The sequence below is a fragment of the Haliotis cracherodii genome, unplaced genomic scaffold, assembly GCF_022045235.1.
Source record: "Haliotis cracherodii isolate W230 unplaced genomic scaffold, xgHalCrac1.p SCAF_3, whole genome shotgun sequence".
Classification (NCBI taxonomy): Eukaryota; Metazoa; Mollusca; class Gastropoda; order Lepetellida; family Haliotidae; genus Haliotis; species Haliotis cracherodii.
In genome coordinates this window covers 50,853,765-50,868,665 of record NW_027266286.1, presented here as the reverse complement: position 1 = coordinate 50,868,665, position 14,901 = coordinate 50,853,765, and the positions used below count along the sequence as shown (strand labels likewise).

Genomic DNA, 14,901 nt, shown 5'->3' with positions numbered 1-14,901 from the left:
CGTCGCCAGGCGTTGCTGTATAATTCCCTGCTTATGCTGAAGGTGTTGTGTTGTTGGCAGGAGGGGGAGTCTCTTGGCCCCCTTCCTGTGAAGTGGTGTTTTGTTTCTTTGGCGTAACAAGGTCACAAACTGACCATAGGGAATAAAACACAAGACAATTCTTACTGAAGACAGAGCCCATATTTTGCGGACACTGGTAGGCATCGACCACACAGTGTGACCGGGAGTCCGAGGCCCTTAGGTCGACTGCCACCCTGTAACTTCGGCCGAGTCTGTTTTAGACAAGTACAAGCATACAGTCGTATACAGCTGTTCCCGTGGTTAATACAAAATGGGCAATAACCCCTGGGTTATCGTAAATGGAATGAAAAGCTGCAGCCTGATTGGACACAGCAGTGATCATTAAGATATGGAATTAATTGCGACCAATTGCATTTACATGTACTTAAACATGAATTCATTGTTTGACGGCACGGAAAGGAGAGTTGTCCAAGGCACCGCATTTCGCTGTGCACAGTTACGTCCCTTGGACACGCCAGAAACCTATGGTTGTGGGTTCGAATCCAAGTTCGCCCCAGTTGTTTCAGCACTATATCGGTTCTCGTGGGTTTCACCAAAGTGGTAAACATCCTCGACCTGCATCACTTCGGGCTTTCCTTAAGCTGACACGCCGTGACATAACTGGAATACTGTTCAAAGTGGCCTTAATCCCAACTCACTCACTCATTGTTTAACATTAACTTGATTGACAGGTACGGGTAATGAATGGAAAAAGACGCTAAGTCTGGACATGCATGACAGGTAGCATGTCACGTGGGGCGTCAATCAGCAAACCTTAACTACAAATGAAGGACACCTCAATTCTTAATTCTATTATCGCACTTCTATTCTATGACTTTTGTGCTGGACGATAAGGTTCCCTTTGATGATTTTACTATATCCTTGTACACATTTTTACTATATCCTTATGGCTCCGCAACCGGTCGTTATCTGTTTACATGTTTCTGCAGCTTTAGATGATCGACATTTATGTCCTTTCAGTTTTGGTCATTAGTCACACGGTTTGGGAGCCATATTGGATTCAAGATTCTTAGAATGCATTTTACTTTGTTTTGGGTACGTCTTCAAAACCCTGCACCTCTTCATCTTATATACACATGGCCAGTAACCATACCCAACCACTTTTTCGGATGTGTGTTACATTATGATTGACAGGTGTAATTCCTCGTTTGAAACAGGACAAGAGTGGTAAACTGACAGACAGAGTGTCTGGCACTTCCATCAAACAAATAATGAAGCTGACACCAGCAACCGGAGAACTCTAAAACCGTCCATTTTAACAACGCTAAAAATATCAGCATCCAGCCCACATCAAGAATCGGACTGTCACATCAAGCAGTGAAAAATGATATTTGTCAACCTCGGAATCACCACCGATGCTGTAATCGGGAGTAGCCTCCCCTCTCACGGATGACATTCTCGAGGCGTCTCCTCATGCTGCTGATCAGACGTCTGACAACACTGGGATGTCCTGGTGAATCAGAAATCATATCTTGTAAGGTTCTTCAAAGAAATTATTGAAACTTTGCATGATGCAAATTGTTTGACATTTGTTGCATGATAAGGGTAACTTGGCTTGGCAGCCACGTTGGACTCAAGAATTCCAGAGAGCATGTTACCTAGTTTTAAGCACCTCCTCTAAACCTAGCACTGTAAATGCTTCTAAACTTGCTCCATACTTAATACATCAAACTGCAAGCCGTTTCCCCATATATCATTTAGATGTTCTCATAAAATATACTTTATAGTTTCTGCAAAGAAAATATTGAAAGTCGGCAGTATGTATCAATATTGTTTGTTGCAACATTTTTTTCGGAACTCATGTCCAACAACGCTTTTCGTCAATGCAAGAGCCATGTGCAGTCTGGTCTTGAATGTCTTAAAACTTTAATCACTTATTACGATGGGTATGACGTCATGCCATCACCCAAATCACTGCAGCTGACCATCTGATCCATTTGGGGCGCCTCTTACGACCAGCATTGGATGTTGGTGACCTATTTTAAAAACCACGTGGTACATTGCTCATAATATCAATCACTGGAATGTCTTGTTCAGATTCGAATTTTTTTTCTGACTGCTGTCATATTTCTGGAATATTGCTGAATGCACCATTCAACAACAAACAAGGTGTAAAAGTTCAAGCTGCTTAGTTTGTCCAGTGTGGATGATGTCACTTCAGGCTTGTAAACCATTCTCCAAAGTGGTAAAAGTCCAATACTGCAACACTTCTGGCTTATGACGTCATGCCATCAACCAAATCACTTCATTTGCAGCTGATGCAGGTCTCAGACCACTTCAGTGAAACCCACGAGCACGGGTATGGTGCTGACAAACCTAGAAACATAATTGGGGTGAACCGGGATTCGAACCCCCAATCATAGGTTTCTGGCGTGCCCAAGGGACGTAACTCTGCATAGCGAATCGCAGCGCCTTGGACCACTGGGCCACCTGTGACCCAGGGTAACTAAAGAATCATGAAACAGTGTACAGTTATTCATTTATTATGTCTATGTATATATATCTGATGGGATTACAAACCTTTGGTTAATATACTTTTATTTACAAAAACAATACAATAGCACTATTGGTCAGTCAATTCTGTACATGATATACTACAAATCAAGACTTGTATATACAATTTCTACACTTTATCACACATTGTTTTGATTATGAAAATATCACACTCAGTTCTCCACATTTTCAACAGTTTTGAGATCCCTTTCAAATAAACACAAGGATTTTTTTTACAAATTTTCAGTTTTCCATAAAATGCCCTAATAATAATAGTTTATATGTACAGACACCTATAAATTATATGCTGATCATATCAAAATAAATGATTGAAACAAGTCAGCAAAAATGGACATTGAGCTCTAAAAATTCAATTTGAGACAGAGTATTAGTACAGTGAGATCAACAACACCTGATACTAGATGTGTTTTATGACTGATGAAAATGAGCACTTCAAATCATTGATTCTTATTTTCAAAAGAAATGAAGGCTAAAGTTTGTATGAGAATCCCAATAGGAACGAAACCTCAATAAAACTAAGAACAAAGTATGACTCCTCCATTTTGTACAGCTCAATGAATGTCCAGTTTCAGAAGTTTATGAAATAACACACTGATCCATGAAGGTAAATGCTATTGCACTATGATCATCAGTGAACGATACTAATTTTGCATAATCCCAAACATGGAATACAAACTGCCTTTTTTTGTAATGAGCAAAGGTGATAGTTCAAATCTTATGGAAATAAAAAGTGAAGGTAGAGGTCTGAGACAGGACTAGAAATACACTAAGTTACAGGTTTCAAGCTCTTCTACTCCGATAAGTCAAAGGCATATGTCCTCTTAAAATCATAATGAAAGCAGGGGTACAAATGGACCCAGGAACATGTCAGCCCAAACCAAGAAATCAAAATTGTCATGATTGTTAAATACCGATGTCTACAATTGGTGCTTCTCTTATTAAAAATATGCTCATCGGGTAAGGTGCCTTAGTTTCAGTGTGACTCTCTCTCTAATGTCCATTGATTACAAGTATGTTTCCCACAGTATTGTATTTAATTGTACTGAAAGAAAGATATTTATAAGAAAGGACCACTAGACCCTCAGAGAGATATTTTCAACTTTAGGCGAAACCAACTCAAGCAAGTGTACTCTCCCTGAACGAAGGTCATTAGAATTGAAAAGTAACATATTTGCTGCTATTTGGCAAGGGCTGGATAGTGCACTCAGCTATGGCATTGCACAATATTAGAGAGGATGCACAGTAAATAAGCTTGTTGAGTTTGTTACTTTCAGAAACAAGAAACCTAACATCTGCACACATTTCATTCCCCTCGACACTCAGAGGAAATCAAATCTATAACTGCAGAATGCACAACCATAAACACAACCTTTGATGAATAAATATTCTAAATATCTCACAAATCATGTTTTGATACCACCAGTTGATGTAAAGAAACACTTGGTCCTTGACGCCATCAGCACACTCACAGAAAATATACTTTGGTTTGTTTCATATTCTAAACTCTTCTGCACTGTTCATGTCTTTCATGTACATATTCAGAATAAACATTTTCTTCAGTTGATGAAGTTGATTCTTGTATGACTTTCATATCTCTTGTCATGCTTCATTCAAAGACAACTTTTTGTTGCCTGGAGACTTGGATATTCAATTTCAGTGAAAACATTTCTGACAGTGTAATCAGTTAAATACATTTATACACATCTGTCTATAGCACCATCTGTATATCATTCAGCCCTTGTTCAAATGAGGCCCTGGAAGTACTTTTCGTAAAGAGCTGGATATATCTTTTGAAAACATTTTAATCTCTGTTTCTTTTCTTTAAGTGGGACTTGTGTATCGTCTAACACTGAGTTCATCATTTCTATGAGGGCTTCCTTTGTTCCATCTTCAGACTGCTTCTGATATTCCTCTTGGGTCACTCGGCTACAGAATGTCGAGTCTGGAAGAACAAAATAATCAACACTCATTAAATTGGCTAGGGAAAGCTTTGACAGCACATATATCAATATATCCCTGCAATATTCCAGTGTGAGGCTCATTGTATTCATGTGGTGATCTAACATTTTATCCACTAATCCATCCTACAACCACACTTTGAATTTACTTAGAAATGAGTGAGTGAGTTTGGTTTAACAACGCTATCAACAGTATTCCAGTTATATCACAGCGTATCAGCTTAATGTGGGAGGAAAGCCCGAAGTTATAGAGGTCTCAGATTTTTACCACTTCGGTGAAACCCACGAGTATTGGTATGGTGCTGACAAACCTACAAACAAAATCGGGGCGAACCGGGATTTGAACCCCCAATCATAGGTTTCTGGCGTGCCCAAGGGATGCAACTCTGCACAGTGAATCACCATGCCTTAGATGACTGGGCAACTCGTGCCCCCCACTTAGGAATGAGATTGTAATGACAACTTTCTCCTTGGAAAAAGGTAAAAGTAAATTGTTTCATTTTTCTGCTGATACAACATCTTTTACAAATATGTGTGGTAGTCTTGAGAACTTAATTATTACCTTAAACTTGATGTGTTTTTTCTACATATAGATTTCCTTAAAACTATAGAAAATATTGAGATCCTCACCACTGACTATTTCCATAATGCCTGTTTTGACCTGATATAGTCGGAAGGCAACCTTCTGTCTAATGGAACGGGGTACGATGAAGATATCAGAGAGGTGGTTGAGGAAGAACTGCACCAACTCTGCTCCAACACTGGATGACAACACCTTGTGCTTGAAAATGCAGCCGCTGAATGTTCTCAAAACTATCACTTCATTTGTCTCCTGGAAAAAACAAAGCAATATACTGAATTATTTCAAATGGCTTTTGCTGGTAGCTTGGTATTGCTACTAGACTGTAGCTGGACAAGTGAAAATGTGGATTTACTTCAAGCTTTCTCCTAATAACTAGTAATGTCACATGAACCACTAACCAGAAAGAGCATAAAGTATTTATAACATGTCATCTAACAATACCACTGGGGAAACAGATTTCATATTTCCCAGACATTCCTGCCTACCTGGACATCAATCCTGAAGGTGTTGTCCTTGGCAATTGCCAACATAAACTTGAGTAACCTCTGCAGCTCCTCCCGAACAGCCCATGGCAACAGCACTACGTCTAGCTTCAGGGCCAGCAACCCAGTCTCCTCCCTCCCAGTCAGTATCAGGTTCAGTATGGCCATGTGCAGATCAAAAAACCTCTCTGGAAGCAGAGGGTCTGACAGGTCTTGGTAATACTTGGATATAATTTTAAACAGTTTCAGCTTTGTTTGTGTCCCTGTCTGTTTGAGGGTATCATCTGCTAAGAGGGCCATTCCCTTAGGTAGACATTCAATACAGTCAAAGGCTGCCTGCATGACGCAGTCAGTAGTGTCGGAACCCTCCAAGAAGGGCATGACACTGTGTTTGGCAACAACGTTTGAGATGATGACGTTACGACGCTGCTGGCGCTTGTTTTCCTTCTCCTCGCTGAGGATACCATCGAGGAACATGATGTCCACTATTGTCAGAAGCTCAGCCAGGGCTATCTCCTTCCAGGTCTCCTCCACCACTGTTGGGAGAAGGATCAGTTTTACTATATTGGTCTATGATTCATAAATTAATGTCAGTACATGTACATATCAAATGATATCTCTGGAGCCTGTGTAGAAGGTCCTTCCAAATAGTTTTCCCCAGATGTCTCCTTTTTCGCTGCAATCCTAAATTAACAATAACTTTCTCAATTGATGCATTAAAAATGGCCAACAAACATTTTACCCAAATCTATATTAAGCAAAAACTGAACCATTTTTTTTAAATTAAACACACATCACTCATTTACCTTCTGGTGATATTTCCTGACTGTCTGACGATCGTGTACGTTTGAGATCAATTGACTTGAGAGAGCTTGCACTTTTACATCGTATAGAGCTGCCTAGTTTGATGAGTTCCTGCATGACAGAGGCTGACTGCTGCAATGCTAGCGGGTTACACAATAGATCATCCTCAAGTAGGTCAGGCTCAAATGCTGGGTTGATTCTGAAATCAAGCAGACAATGAGTGCATGTTCTCATGAACTACTAGCTTGCTTAGTGTGACTACTCTTCCCAACAGCATCTTTGCTTGAATTATAGTAGTACAACAAATGACAAATTACAACATTAGATGTTTATTTATATTCAATGCAATGTAGATAAATACATATTTTCAAAATATACATAAGCACAGAAAATATATGTGACAATGTGTGTGGCTGCTTTCATTGTTACAACATGAAATAGATCTTGTACAAGTCATTTTTTCCATAAGTTGAAGCTATAGTGTTTCAAGAAAACACCCTAAAACAAAACAATACATTCTGTACACTACATGTTTATATAATTACAATAAGGTGTCGGACAGTCTGTCTGTTGCAATTTGAAATATAGATCTGGGTCTGACCACCCTTGGATGGACAACATGAGCTAACCTCAAGTCTTTCCCAGATTTGAAGTCTGAAGAGTCATCCATTGTAGATGCCTCACTGTCGTCAAGTGGGCTATCATCCTTGTTCTCCTTGTCAGAGTCCACAAATCGGTATAATTTACTGTTACTGTCCTCAAACAGTTTTTTGCCTTCACTGGACCTGCAGCTGGCTGGCTCAAAAACATTCTGGTTGATTAACATCTGGCACACCTGAAACAGAGGACATTACTGGAATCAGTAAAGGGTCATACAGAGCTGTAAATAATTCAGCGGACTTGTACAGGTTGTATGTTCATCAATGGCAAATATCCATGAATTGACATTGATGAAGGACAATATACAAAAATATGGGAATTGCTTTATTTGATTTTTAATTCTCATCCACCTCACAACATTATGATTTGAAGTGTGTAAGGGTTGGTGTGTACTAGCAGGAGTCAAATTTGCTGTTCATTGCCTGTTGAAGTGATGACTCAGATTTGTATCTACTGTAGCTTGAGGTCAGCTTAGTCTTTGAATCAAGAACATGGTTCAATGGGAGTAGCTCTGGATGTAAAGTTTCCTCTCCTTATTCTACCCCACAGATTTTCCCTTAGAATCAATGTGATGTTCCCACCAAGCATGCATGCCATACCTTGACTGCCTTGTCCCGAGACAGGTCCGTACAGAATGTTTCCTTGTCACTCAGGAGATAGTGAAGGACAACGTCCACAGCATCTGTCCCGGTGAATGTGTTGTCATAGTGTCTCATCTTGTAGCGACGACGCTTCAGCTCAACTTTGCTCTTTACATGAGAGATTATCTCGTTCCATATTTGTGTAGCACGGAAAGGACCTGAAAACAATCATATTACAATGTCAAGTCAAAATACTAAGAGCATAAAATGGTTCTGATATGAAAGTCTTCTTAATAACTGATTTTGTGATTTTCTAATCATACACACATCTGCTGAACATGCACAGACAAACGTCCATTTTGCCCAGTTGAGTGACTTTACAGAACTTAGCATACAGAACTAGAAATTCTTGTACAAATCCTGGACCAAAGGCAACACTTTAAATCCTAATCCTTCAAATAGAGCTCAACAGCTCACCTGTACACACATATCAAGAACTACAAAGGCCCAGTGACAATGGCACAATTCTACATCTCCACATGATGTCCAGTAATAACAGGTTGTACATGCAGTGTGTTGATATCTGCTTTAACACCCTGACAGACAGTACATTGTTATCCTTACAGTGCAATCAGAGTACTGTTATTTCCCCCATGCTGTGACTGGATTAACACCTACATACAATGAGAGGTGTACCTAGGGTATTGTGAGCTATAACAACTACAGGCTTAATAACCTCAAGTGTCAATTATAACATACTGGCTGGGATGGTCTGTAATTACCAACACTACATGGTTGATGGTTTAAGTCCTTTGTAGTTTTACAACAGTAAATACAGGCTACTGGTTTATGAGGGATTTATGAGGGATTTAGGTTTTTTACAACATGGATGAAACAGGTTTCTCAACCACATTATTTCTGCATCATTTCAACCTACGATGATTTTCTCGGATGATCTAAAATTTAGTTAAATATCAGTACAATCGAACAAACGTGACCTTGTTTAAATCACTCTGGCATAAGAGATAACAGATACAACAGCTCCCTATTTCTATCATAGTATATATACTTACACTTCTTTCAACATCCACGTGGGAACACTTCTCTCAAAAGCCCTCATCAATTACGCTTAATGGCTAAATTTGAAAGGGGAGTTCTCCATGTTTTGAAACTATTGAACATTAACATAGGAAGACACTAATATATTCATTTCAAATGTCTAAAAGTACAGACACATGCTGACACGACACCAACACCACACAGTCACTTTATGAAAGTCAAACCATGATGCCAAACACCAAGTTCAGCTTCAGAGTAAAGTACCCACCCATGATGTGTTGTTGACTGTGTGAAGGTTCAGGATGCATCTGCTGCTAACCTCCCACAGCTTTAATTAATAACATGTGCCAGGTGAAATGAGTTCACTCATTGCCACCAAACAAGTCAACTACTGTTTTAACAACTTAACGATCAAGTTAATTAAAACAATGCAGAGAAGTTGTCAATTCCAGTAAGCTCAATTAGTTAACGCGGAAACAATGAGGAGTGCTGTCAGTGAGTGTCAATTGATGAGTTAATTGCTGGAACAACATGTCAGATGCCTGACATGTGTTACAGATTGGATTGTAATTTGGGATGACAAGAAAGCTCTGTGCGCTTGTTTCATTGCCACAGCAATGACAGATATATGTCAGATACACCTTTACCAGTTCCACCAGTTGACAATAAGTGGACAATTGTGCAGACATTCTTTTCACAAATGTACAGGATACATAAATATGTAACTTATCCATCCAACTTATCCAACTTATCCATGTGTGACAGGACACATGTTTACTTCTACTGTTTCATTGCACCAACTATTAATGTCAGGTTGATAATTTCAGTATCTTACCTAATACACATTTTCTTGACATTTCAAAACAATCATAACAATTGAATCTTTTCCTTTTACATCTGTTCACTTTACTTCAAGACATTGTGAAAAGAGTGGATAAGGCTATGGGATCTTCTACATACGACACTCTTTACAGACATTAATACTGGCATCCTTATGCTTCTGTTGCAAATGAATTACGTATTCCTCAAGCTCTTGAAATAATGATTGAAATATAATCCATTTTGTTGTGTTCTATACTTTTATAAATCTGCCATGTTTAGGTAAGGCTCAAATGTAAATCATGTTTGAATGTTTATGATGGTGAACTTTAATTAAAGAAAACATAATATATACTTGGTTTGGTCCTATACAATGCTAAAATGAACTGTTTTTAATTTTTGAATGTTATAAAATGGCATACAATCTTTAGATAATTATGAAACCAGATTCTGTCAAATTATCCACTGCCGCTTAAGACTCGGATGTAGTGACCTAAACACACATAACTTCAACCGATTCATAACTGATATCCGAAGATGTCCTTGTGGTCATGCAATACTATGAAGACCTACTACACTCCTTTGTTTGTTGTCATTAGGATCAAATTAGAAGAAATTTTGTTATCTGTCCACACTTTCATTACACATTCTGGTGGATATAAACTTAATAAATACTCTGAACACTTACATATAACATTATAATATATGTATCTTGTCCACATTATGTAGTAATTAATATTGTTTATAATCCCATCATAGTAACTATCAAAATCAGACACTGTTGGACTGACCACCAAGGAATATCTTGTGTAATTATTATATAAACACTTTGACTATCTATTGTTGATTGAATACTATATAGGGAGAGGTAACAAAATATGCGTTGTCTTGTTTACATATCTTAATATTCTGTTGAAATATGTTTAAACCAAATCTCTAATAATAGGTAAAGTATAATAATATAAACTCTCAGTTAAATTCAAGATCACCTTAATATCAACATTATTCTAGATCAAACAATTTATATTTTTTAAAAATATGAATCACATTGCACAATATTAAATTTGTTGACCATGTTGACACTGAGTGAGTGTGCTTTTACGCTGTTTTTAACAATATTCCAGCAATATCACAGCGGGGGACACCACACATTGTACCCATGTCAGGAATTGAACCCTGGTCTTTGACATGACAAGCGAACACTTTAACCACTAGGCTACCCGACCGCCCCTCAATGTTGACAATATGATCACAATTATAAGTATCAGCACATTTTTGAATTATTACTGTATTTGCCATATTAAACACCCTAGACACAGTAAAGAAAAATTAAATGACTTTGAGATTAAGTAAATAAGTTGATTGAATATTTATCCTGTTGAAAAAAAATGAATATTAAATAATCTCCAATATATGATACACTTCAGGCTTATCCACCAAACTGTCTGCAATTTGTTGTTTTTTAAAAGTAGCGTGTATTTGATTGAAAATATCCTCATTTGGTATTATTTTTTCATACATGATATGCAACATTTAATATTTGTTAGGGGAAAACATTAATATCAAAAATAAACCCTGACATTTTGTTTTCTGCATAATGACAATATGTATGACTAAAAAATATATCGGTTTGACTTTAAAATACATAGTTACTACATCTTCAATGTAATAGGTTTCACTTAAGTTCAACCTGGAAAACATAGATTCCAGTAACAAATAACCAAAAACTAACAATAAATCAAATTTAGCCAAGGTTTCCTTACCTGAACGATTATTCACCATGATTATTGTAATATATCACTTGTAGTAATCCAAAGTATAAGAGAGATATCTGCAGTTTACCATCACTGGGGGGCAAGTTGTATATATAGCCCATATCCCCACCTGGGCTGACTGGATTAAACCCTATCCTCTGATTGGCTGTTGGGATGAGGGTTATACAACAGTAGTCTGGTTGAACAATACAACATGTGGCAGTGCTTCAGCCTCAGTCTGGGCTAACACAATATTGTCATAACACAAATTAAAATGTTTGTCACTTGTACAAACACCAGTTTAGAGTGGATAAAGGCAAATCCTATGCTTCCTGTAATTATTTCCATTGTTTCCCTGGTGAAGCTAATCTCCTACTAATCAGGACAGTGACATGGGTGCGTTCCAAATCCCCACCAGCACATAATTAGTTGTAACACTGCCTGAGCATAAGCAATGTTTTTCTACTGTGAAAAGATGTTTTTCTTGTTCTTTAGATACAGAACAAACTGCCTTCAGCTTCTAAATATTGAGATTGGCTTAGCAGTGTTCAACCAGTAGTAATTTCTCTGCTGAGGGAATTTACTGATTAACAAGGCCCCAGAAGGGATTTCACCTACCCATAGAAAACTGGTTTACTGGTGTAGTTCACAAGGTGATCAAGTGTTGTTAACAAGCTTAGTAACAGATCTAAGTATCTGTCCTAAACACTTGTCCGACATGAAACTGTATCTGTGAAGTGAACAGCCCCAGCAGGTAATACAGGAGCTTAAATGTATCAGTCTAAGTACAAGTATTCACACCCAAAACTGGAATATAGCCTTTTCATTGACATATTTTCTGAACCTGTTTTATACTCTCTTTTTTTGAATAGCCTCAATATTATGTTGTCTAGACTGATATGTAATGCTTATTGCTTCTCCACAGCCCAGCCATATCTTCCACACATGTATTATCAATGAAATCTTCATTTATAACCACCAAAGGAATATGTCAGACTTTCGTATTATATTGTTTCTTACATTTATTAAAGTCAACAACAACAAGCTATTTACCATATCTTTACCAATAGTCAAGGAGACTGCAATATACAGGCAAACATATTTTGTTCATTCTAAAATTTAAACAGTTTGAACAATGACAAAGTTCACAAGATCAAGAGTATTAAGTAAAGTGTGGCACTAGATACGGATACCAAGATTTATTATATTTGAACATAATTTCATCTTCAAACCTTCAGTCAGTCAATCATTTAGTCACTTTTTTCTGAAAGGCCAAATGTTCATATGGTATAATATATATCAAACGTGAAGGTTTATGTACATGGCTATACATTATATTCTGTTTGATAGGCAAGGTGTAAAGAATTGTTTGTTTGACATTAACATCATCAATGTACACATGTTGGTGTTCAAAATGATATATTTAAACCCCATAGTACATGTAGGATCGTATTTGGGCCAAATAAAGAGGGAATGAAACTAAACCTCAATACAAAGTAACTTAGTTTGCATATCCTTTCATTACTACCCATCCCTTCATCATGTACATGTCTTCCATTATCATAAAGTTATGACATCACAGGGCTAATGCAACGCAAACTTTATACCAAGATTTTTCTGTAAGGTATCATTCAGTCCTTGGACATATACTGTAGTGGAATTTCCTTGTGACCATCACTGATGCTGTCCGCTTTTGCAAGTGTCTTCGCATTTGTACATTCTAATCCAATTATAAGTCATAATACTTATTTTAAATAGTTAAAAGCGGGTTTGTTTACGTAGTACATATTCTCAAGAACAAGTGCGTTTAGTTTCAAATGTGGGCCAACCTTGAACTTTCGATTAGGCAAACAGAATTAGCTCCCTTCTCAAACCACTGATAATGCGGTTTCACCAACTGTTTATGCCTGATCATGATTTGGGTACAAGAAGTATGATATGAAAACTTCCTATGCCTATGAGATTTTAAATTTTTGGTTTGAAATTGATTCCATATTAAACATGAAAACAGTATTATCCCTATCCCCTACCATGGGGCATATTAGAATTTTGTTTGTTCATATAGAAGTTAATATAAACTTAAGAAAAAGATACAATAAGCCTTAACAGATAGGGACTAGGTCGCTTTAAGTCATCAGAATAAAATGATGAAATGTGATATTAATATTACACACAAAAAGCCCCTTCTCTGGAAAATCTTTTTTATGGCACCATGACTGGAATTCAATCTTGATATTAAAAGTATCTCTTAGATATGCTAAGGTGAGAGGTTTCTGAGAAAACTTGTCCCAATTGCAGACACTATGCACTTATTTGAAAAACATGGTGCAAGGGCCATAACTCCGTAAAAAATAAATTCATACATTCATATTCAAACTGTCATTCATGTAATGTCAGTGGTTTCTGAGAAAACTTGTCACGCAGTATGCACTAAGTTGAAAAGCACAGATCAAGGGAGATAACTCTGTAAAGAATGAATTCAAGACACCAATTTTTGAACTCATTTAAGATGATGACCAGTAATATCAGTGTGTAAAACTTGTCCCCCTTAAGAAGTTAACGGAAGGACAGACAGATGGAAGAAAGTTCCTTTATCCCCTGCCCCACTTCATGGCGGGGGATAAAAATAATGGAAAACAATTTAAAATGTCATCCCCAATTGCAGCACAAGCCATGATATAAATTTCATGTATTCCTTTGTTACATGTATTTGTACAAAGTGTCTGATATTTGTTGTGAGAGACATTTTGGGGACTATATTTTTGGTATATATATCTATGGTTTGAAAATATGCAGATATTAAATGGACCATAAATAGCATTTACTATATGGGGTTTGCCAACACTTGCTAGTACATTTCTGTTGTACTTTTTTCCTGACGATTCAAAATCATTGAATTGTGAATGACATTCCGTAACAAGTGAACCTTGGTTGCCTGAAGTCAGCTGCAATAAGGCTCTACTGAGCCTGCTTGGAGTGGGAACCTTTTCATCAAGTGCCTTACACAAATACTCAGATTTCCAAGGCATCACTTCTTTGCCAACTTTGGTTGCCAACATTCATCACTTACTTTCATCATTTACTTATTGTAAGTCTGATCAAAGTTACAGTGGTGGAGCAAGCAATCAACCATGATCAACATGAAACCAGACCCGTACTGCACCCCCTGACCATCTCTAGGCTGGCTCTATCACACATAATATCATTGATAGGCATATGATAAACATGTCCAATTAACAACTGGTGAGACATATAGCTTTTTTATGCACAAACACAGACTAAAATGTGAATAGTTGTTTCTGTGAATATTCAGACTTAAAGAAATGTCCTGTTCATGGATTGAGCTGGTAATACCTATCCCTTAGCCAGTGTATCTCAGGAGTTGACCTGGAAGGAAACATTATAATGCCTTCTTTAACAAAAGAGAGAGCATATTTCATCACAGTTTGCACTTGATAATAAGTGGATCGTGTGACTGGAAATAGTATGTGTGACTTTAAAATACACTGATATGTTGCTATTGTAATCGACATGCCAAATGTTTTTAGTACCATTCTGTGTTGCTGAAATGGAAACGTTCCACGATGAACTGATTATTCAGATACA

At 37.4% G+C, this 14,901-nt stretch overlaps 1 protein-coding gene across 3 annotated transcripts in view; it reads right to left on the bottom strand.

Annotated features, from left to right (window-relative positions):
• Positions 1–2,616: 2,616 nt before the first annotated feature.
• The window catches only part of LOC139473816 (DEP domain-containing protein 7-like), a 43,653-nt gene continuing 31,368 nt past the window's right edge, over positions 2,617–14,901 (bottom strand). For 2 of the 3 annotated variants that reach the window (XM_071256576.1, XM_071256575.1), the window contains exons 2-7: positions 7,682–7,881; positions 7,052–7,257; positions 6,425–6,621; positions 5,622–6,154; positions 5,184–5,385; positions 2,617–4,537 (exon numbers count right to left, since the gene is read on the bottom strand). In XM_071256576.1, the coding sequence (XP_071112677.1) occupies positions 4,338–4,537; positions 5,184–5,385; positions 5,622–6,154; positions 6,425–6,621; positions 7,052–7,257; positions 7,682–7,881 (1,538 nt within the window). In that variant the 3' untranslated portion in view covers positions 2,617–4,337. Of the gene's footprint in view, positions 4,538–5,183; positions 5,386–5,621; positions 6,155–6,424; positions 6,622–7,051; positions 7,258–7,681; positions 7,882–11,304; positions 11,389–14,901 lie in introns of those variants that run through there. The other variant, XM_071256577.1, reaches the window with a different exon arrangement.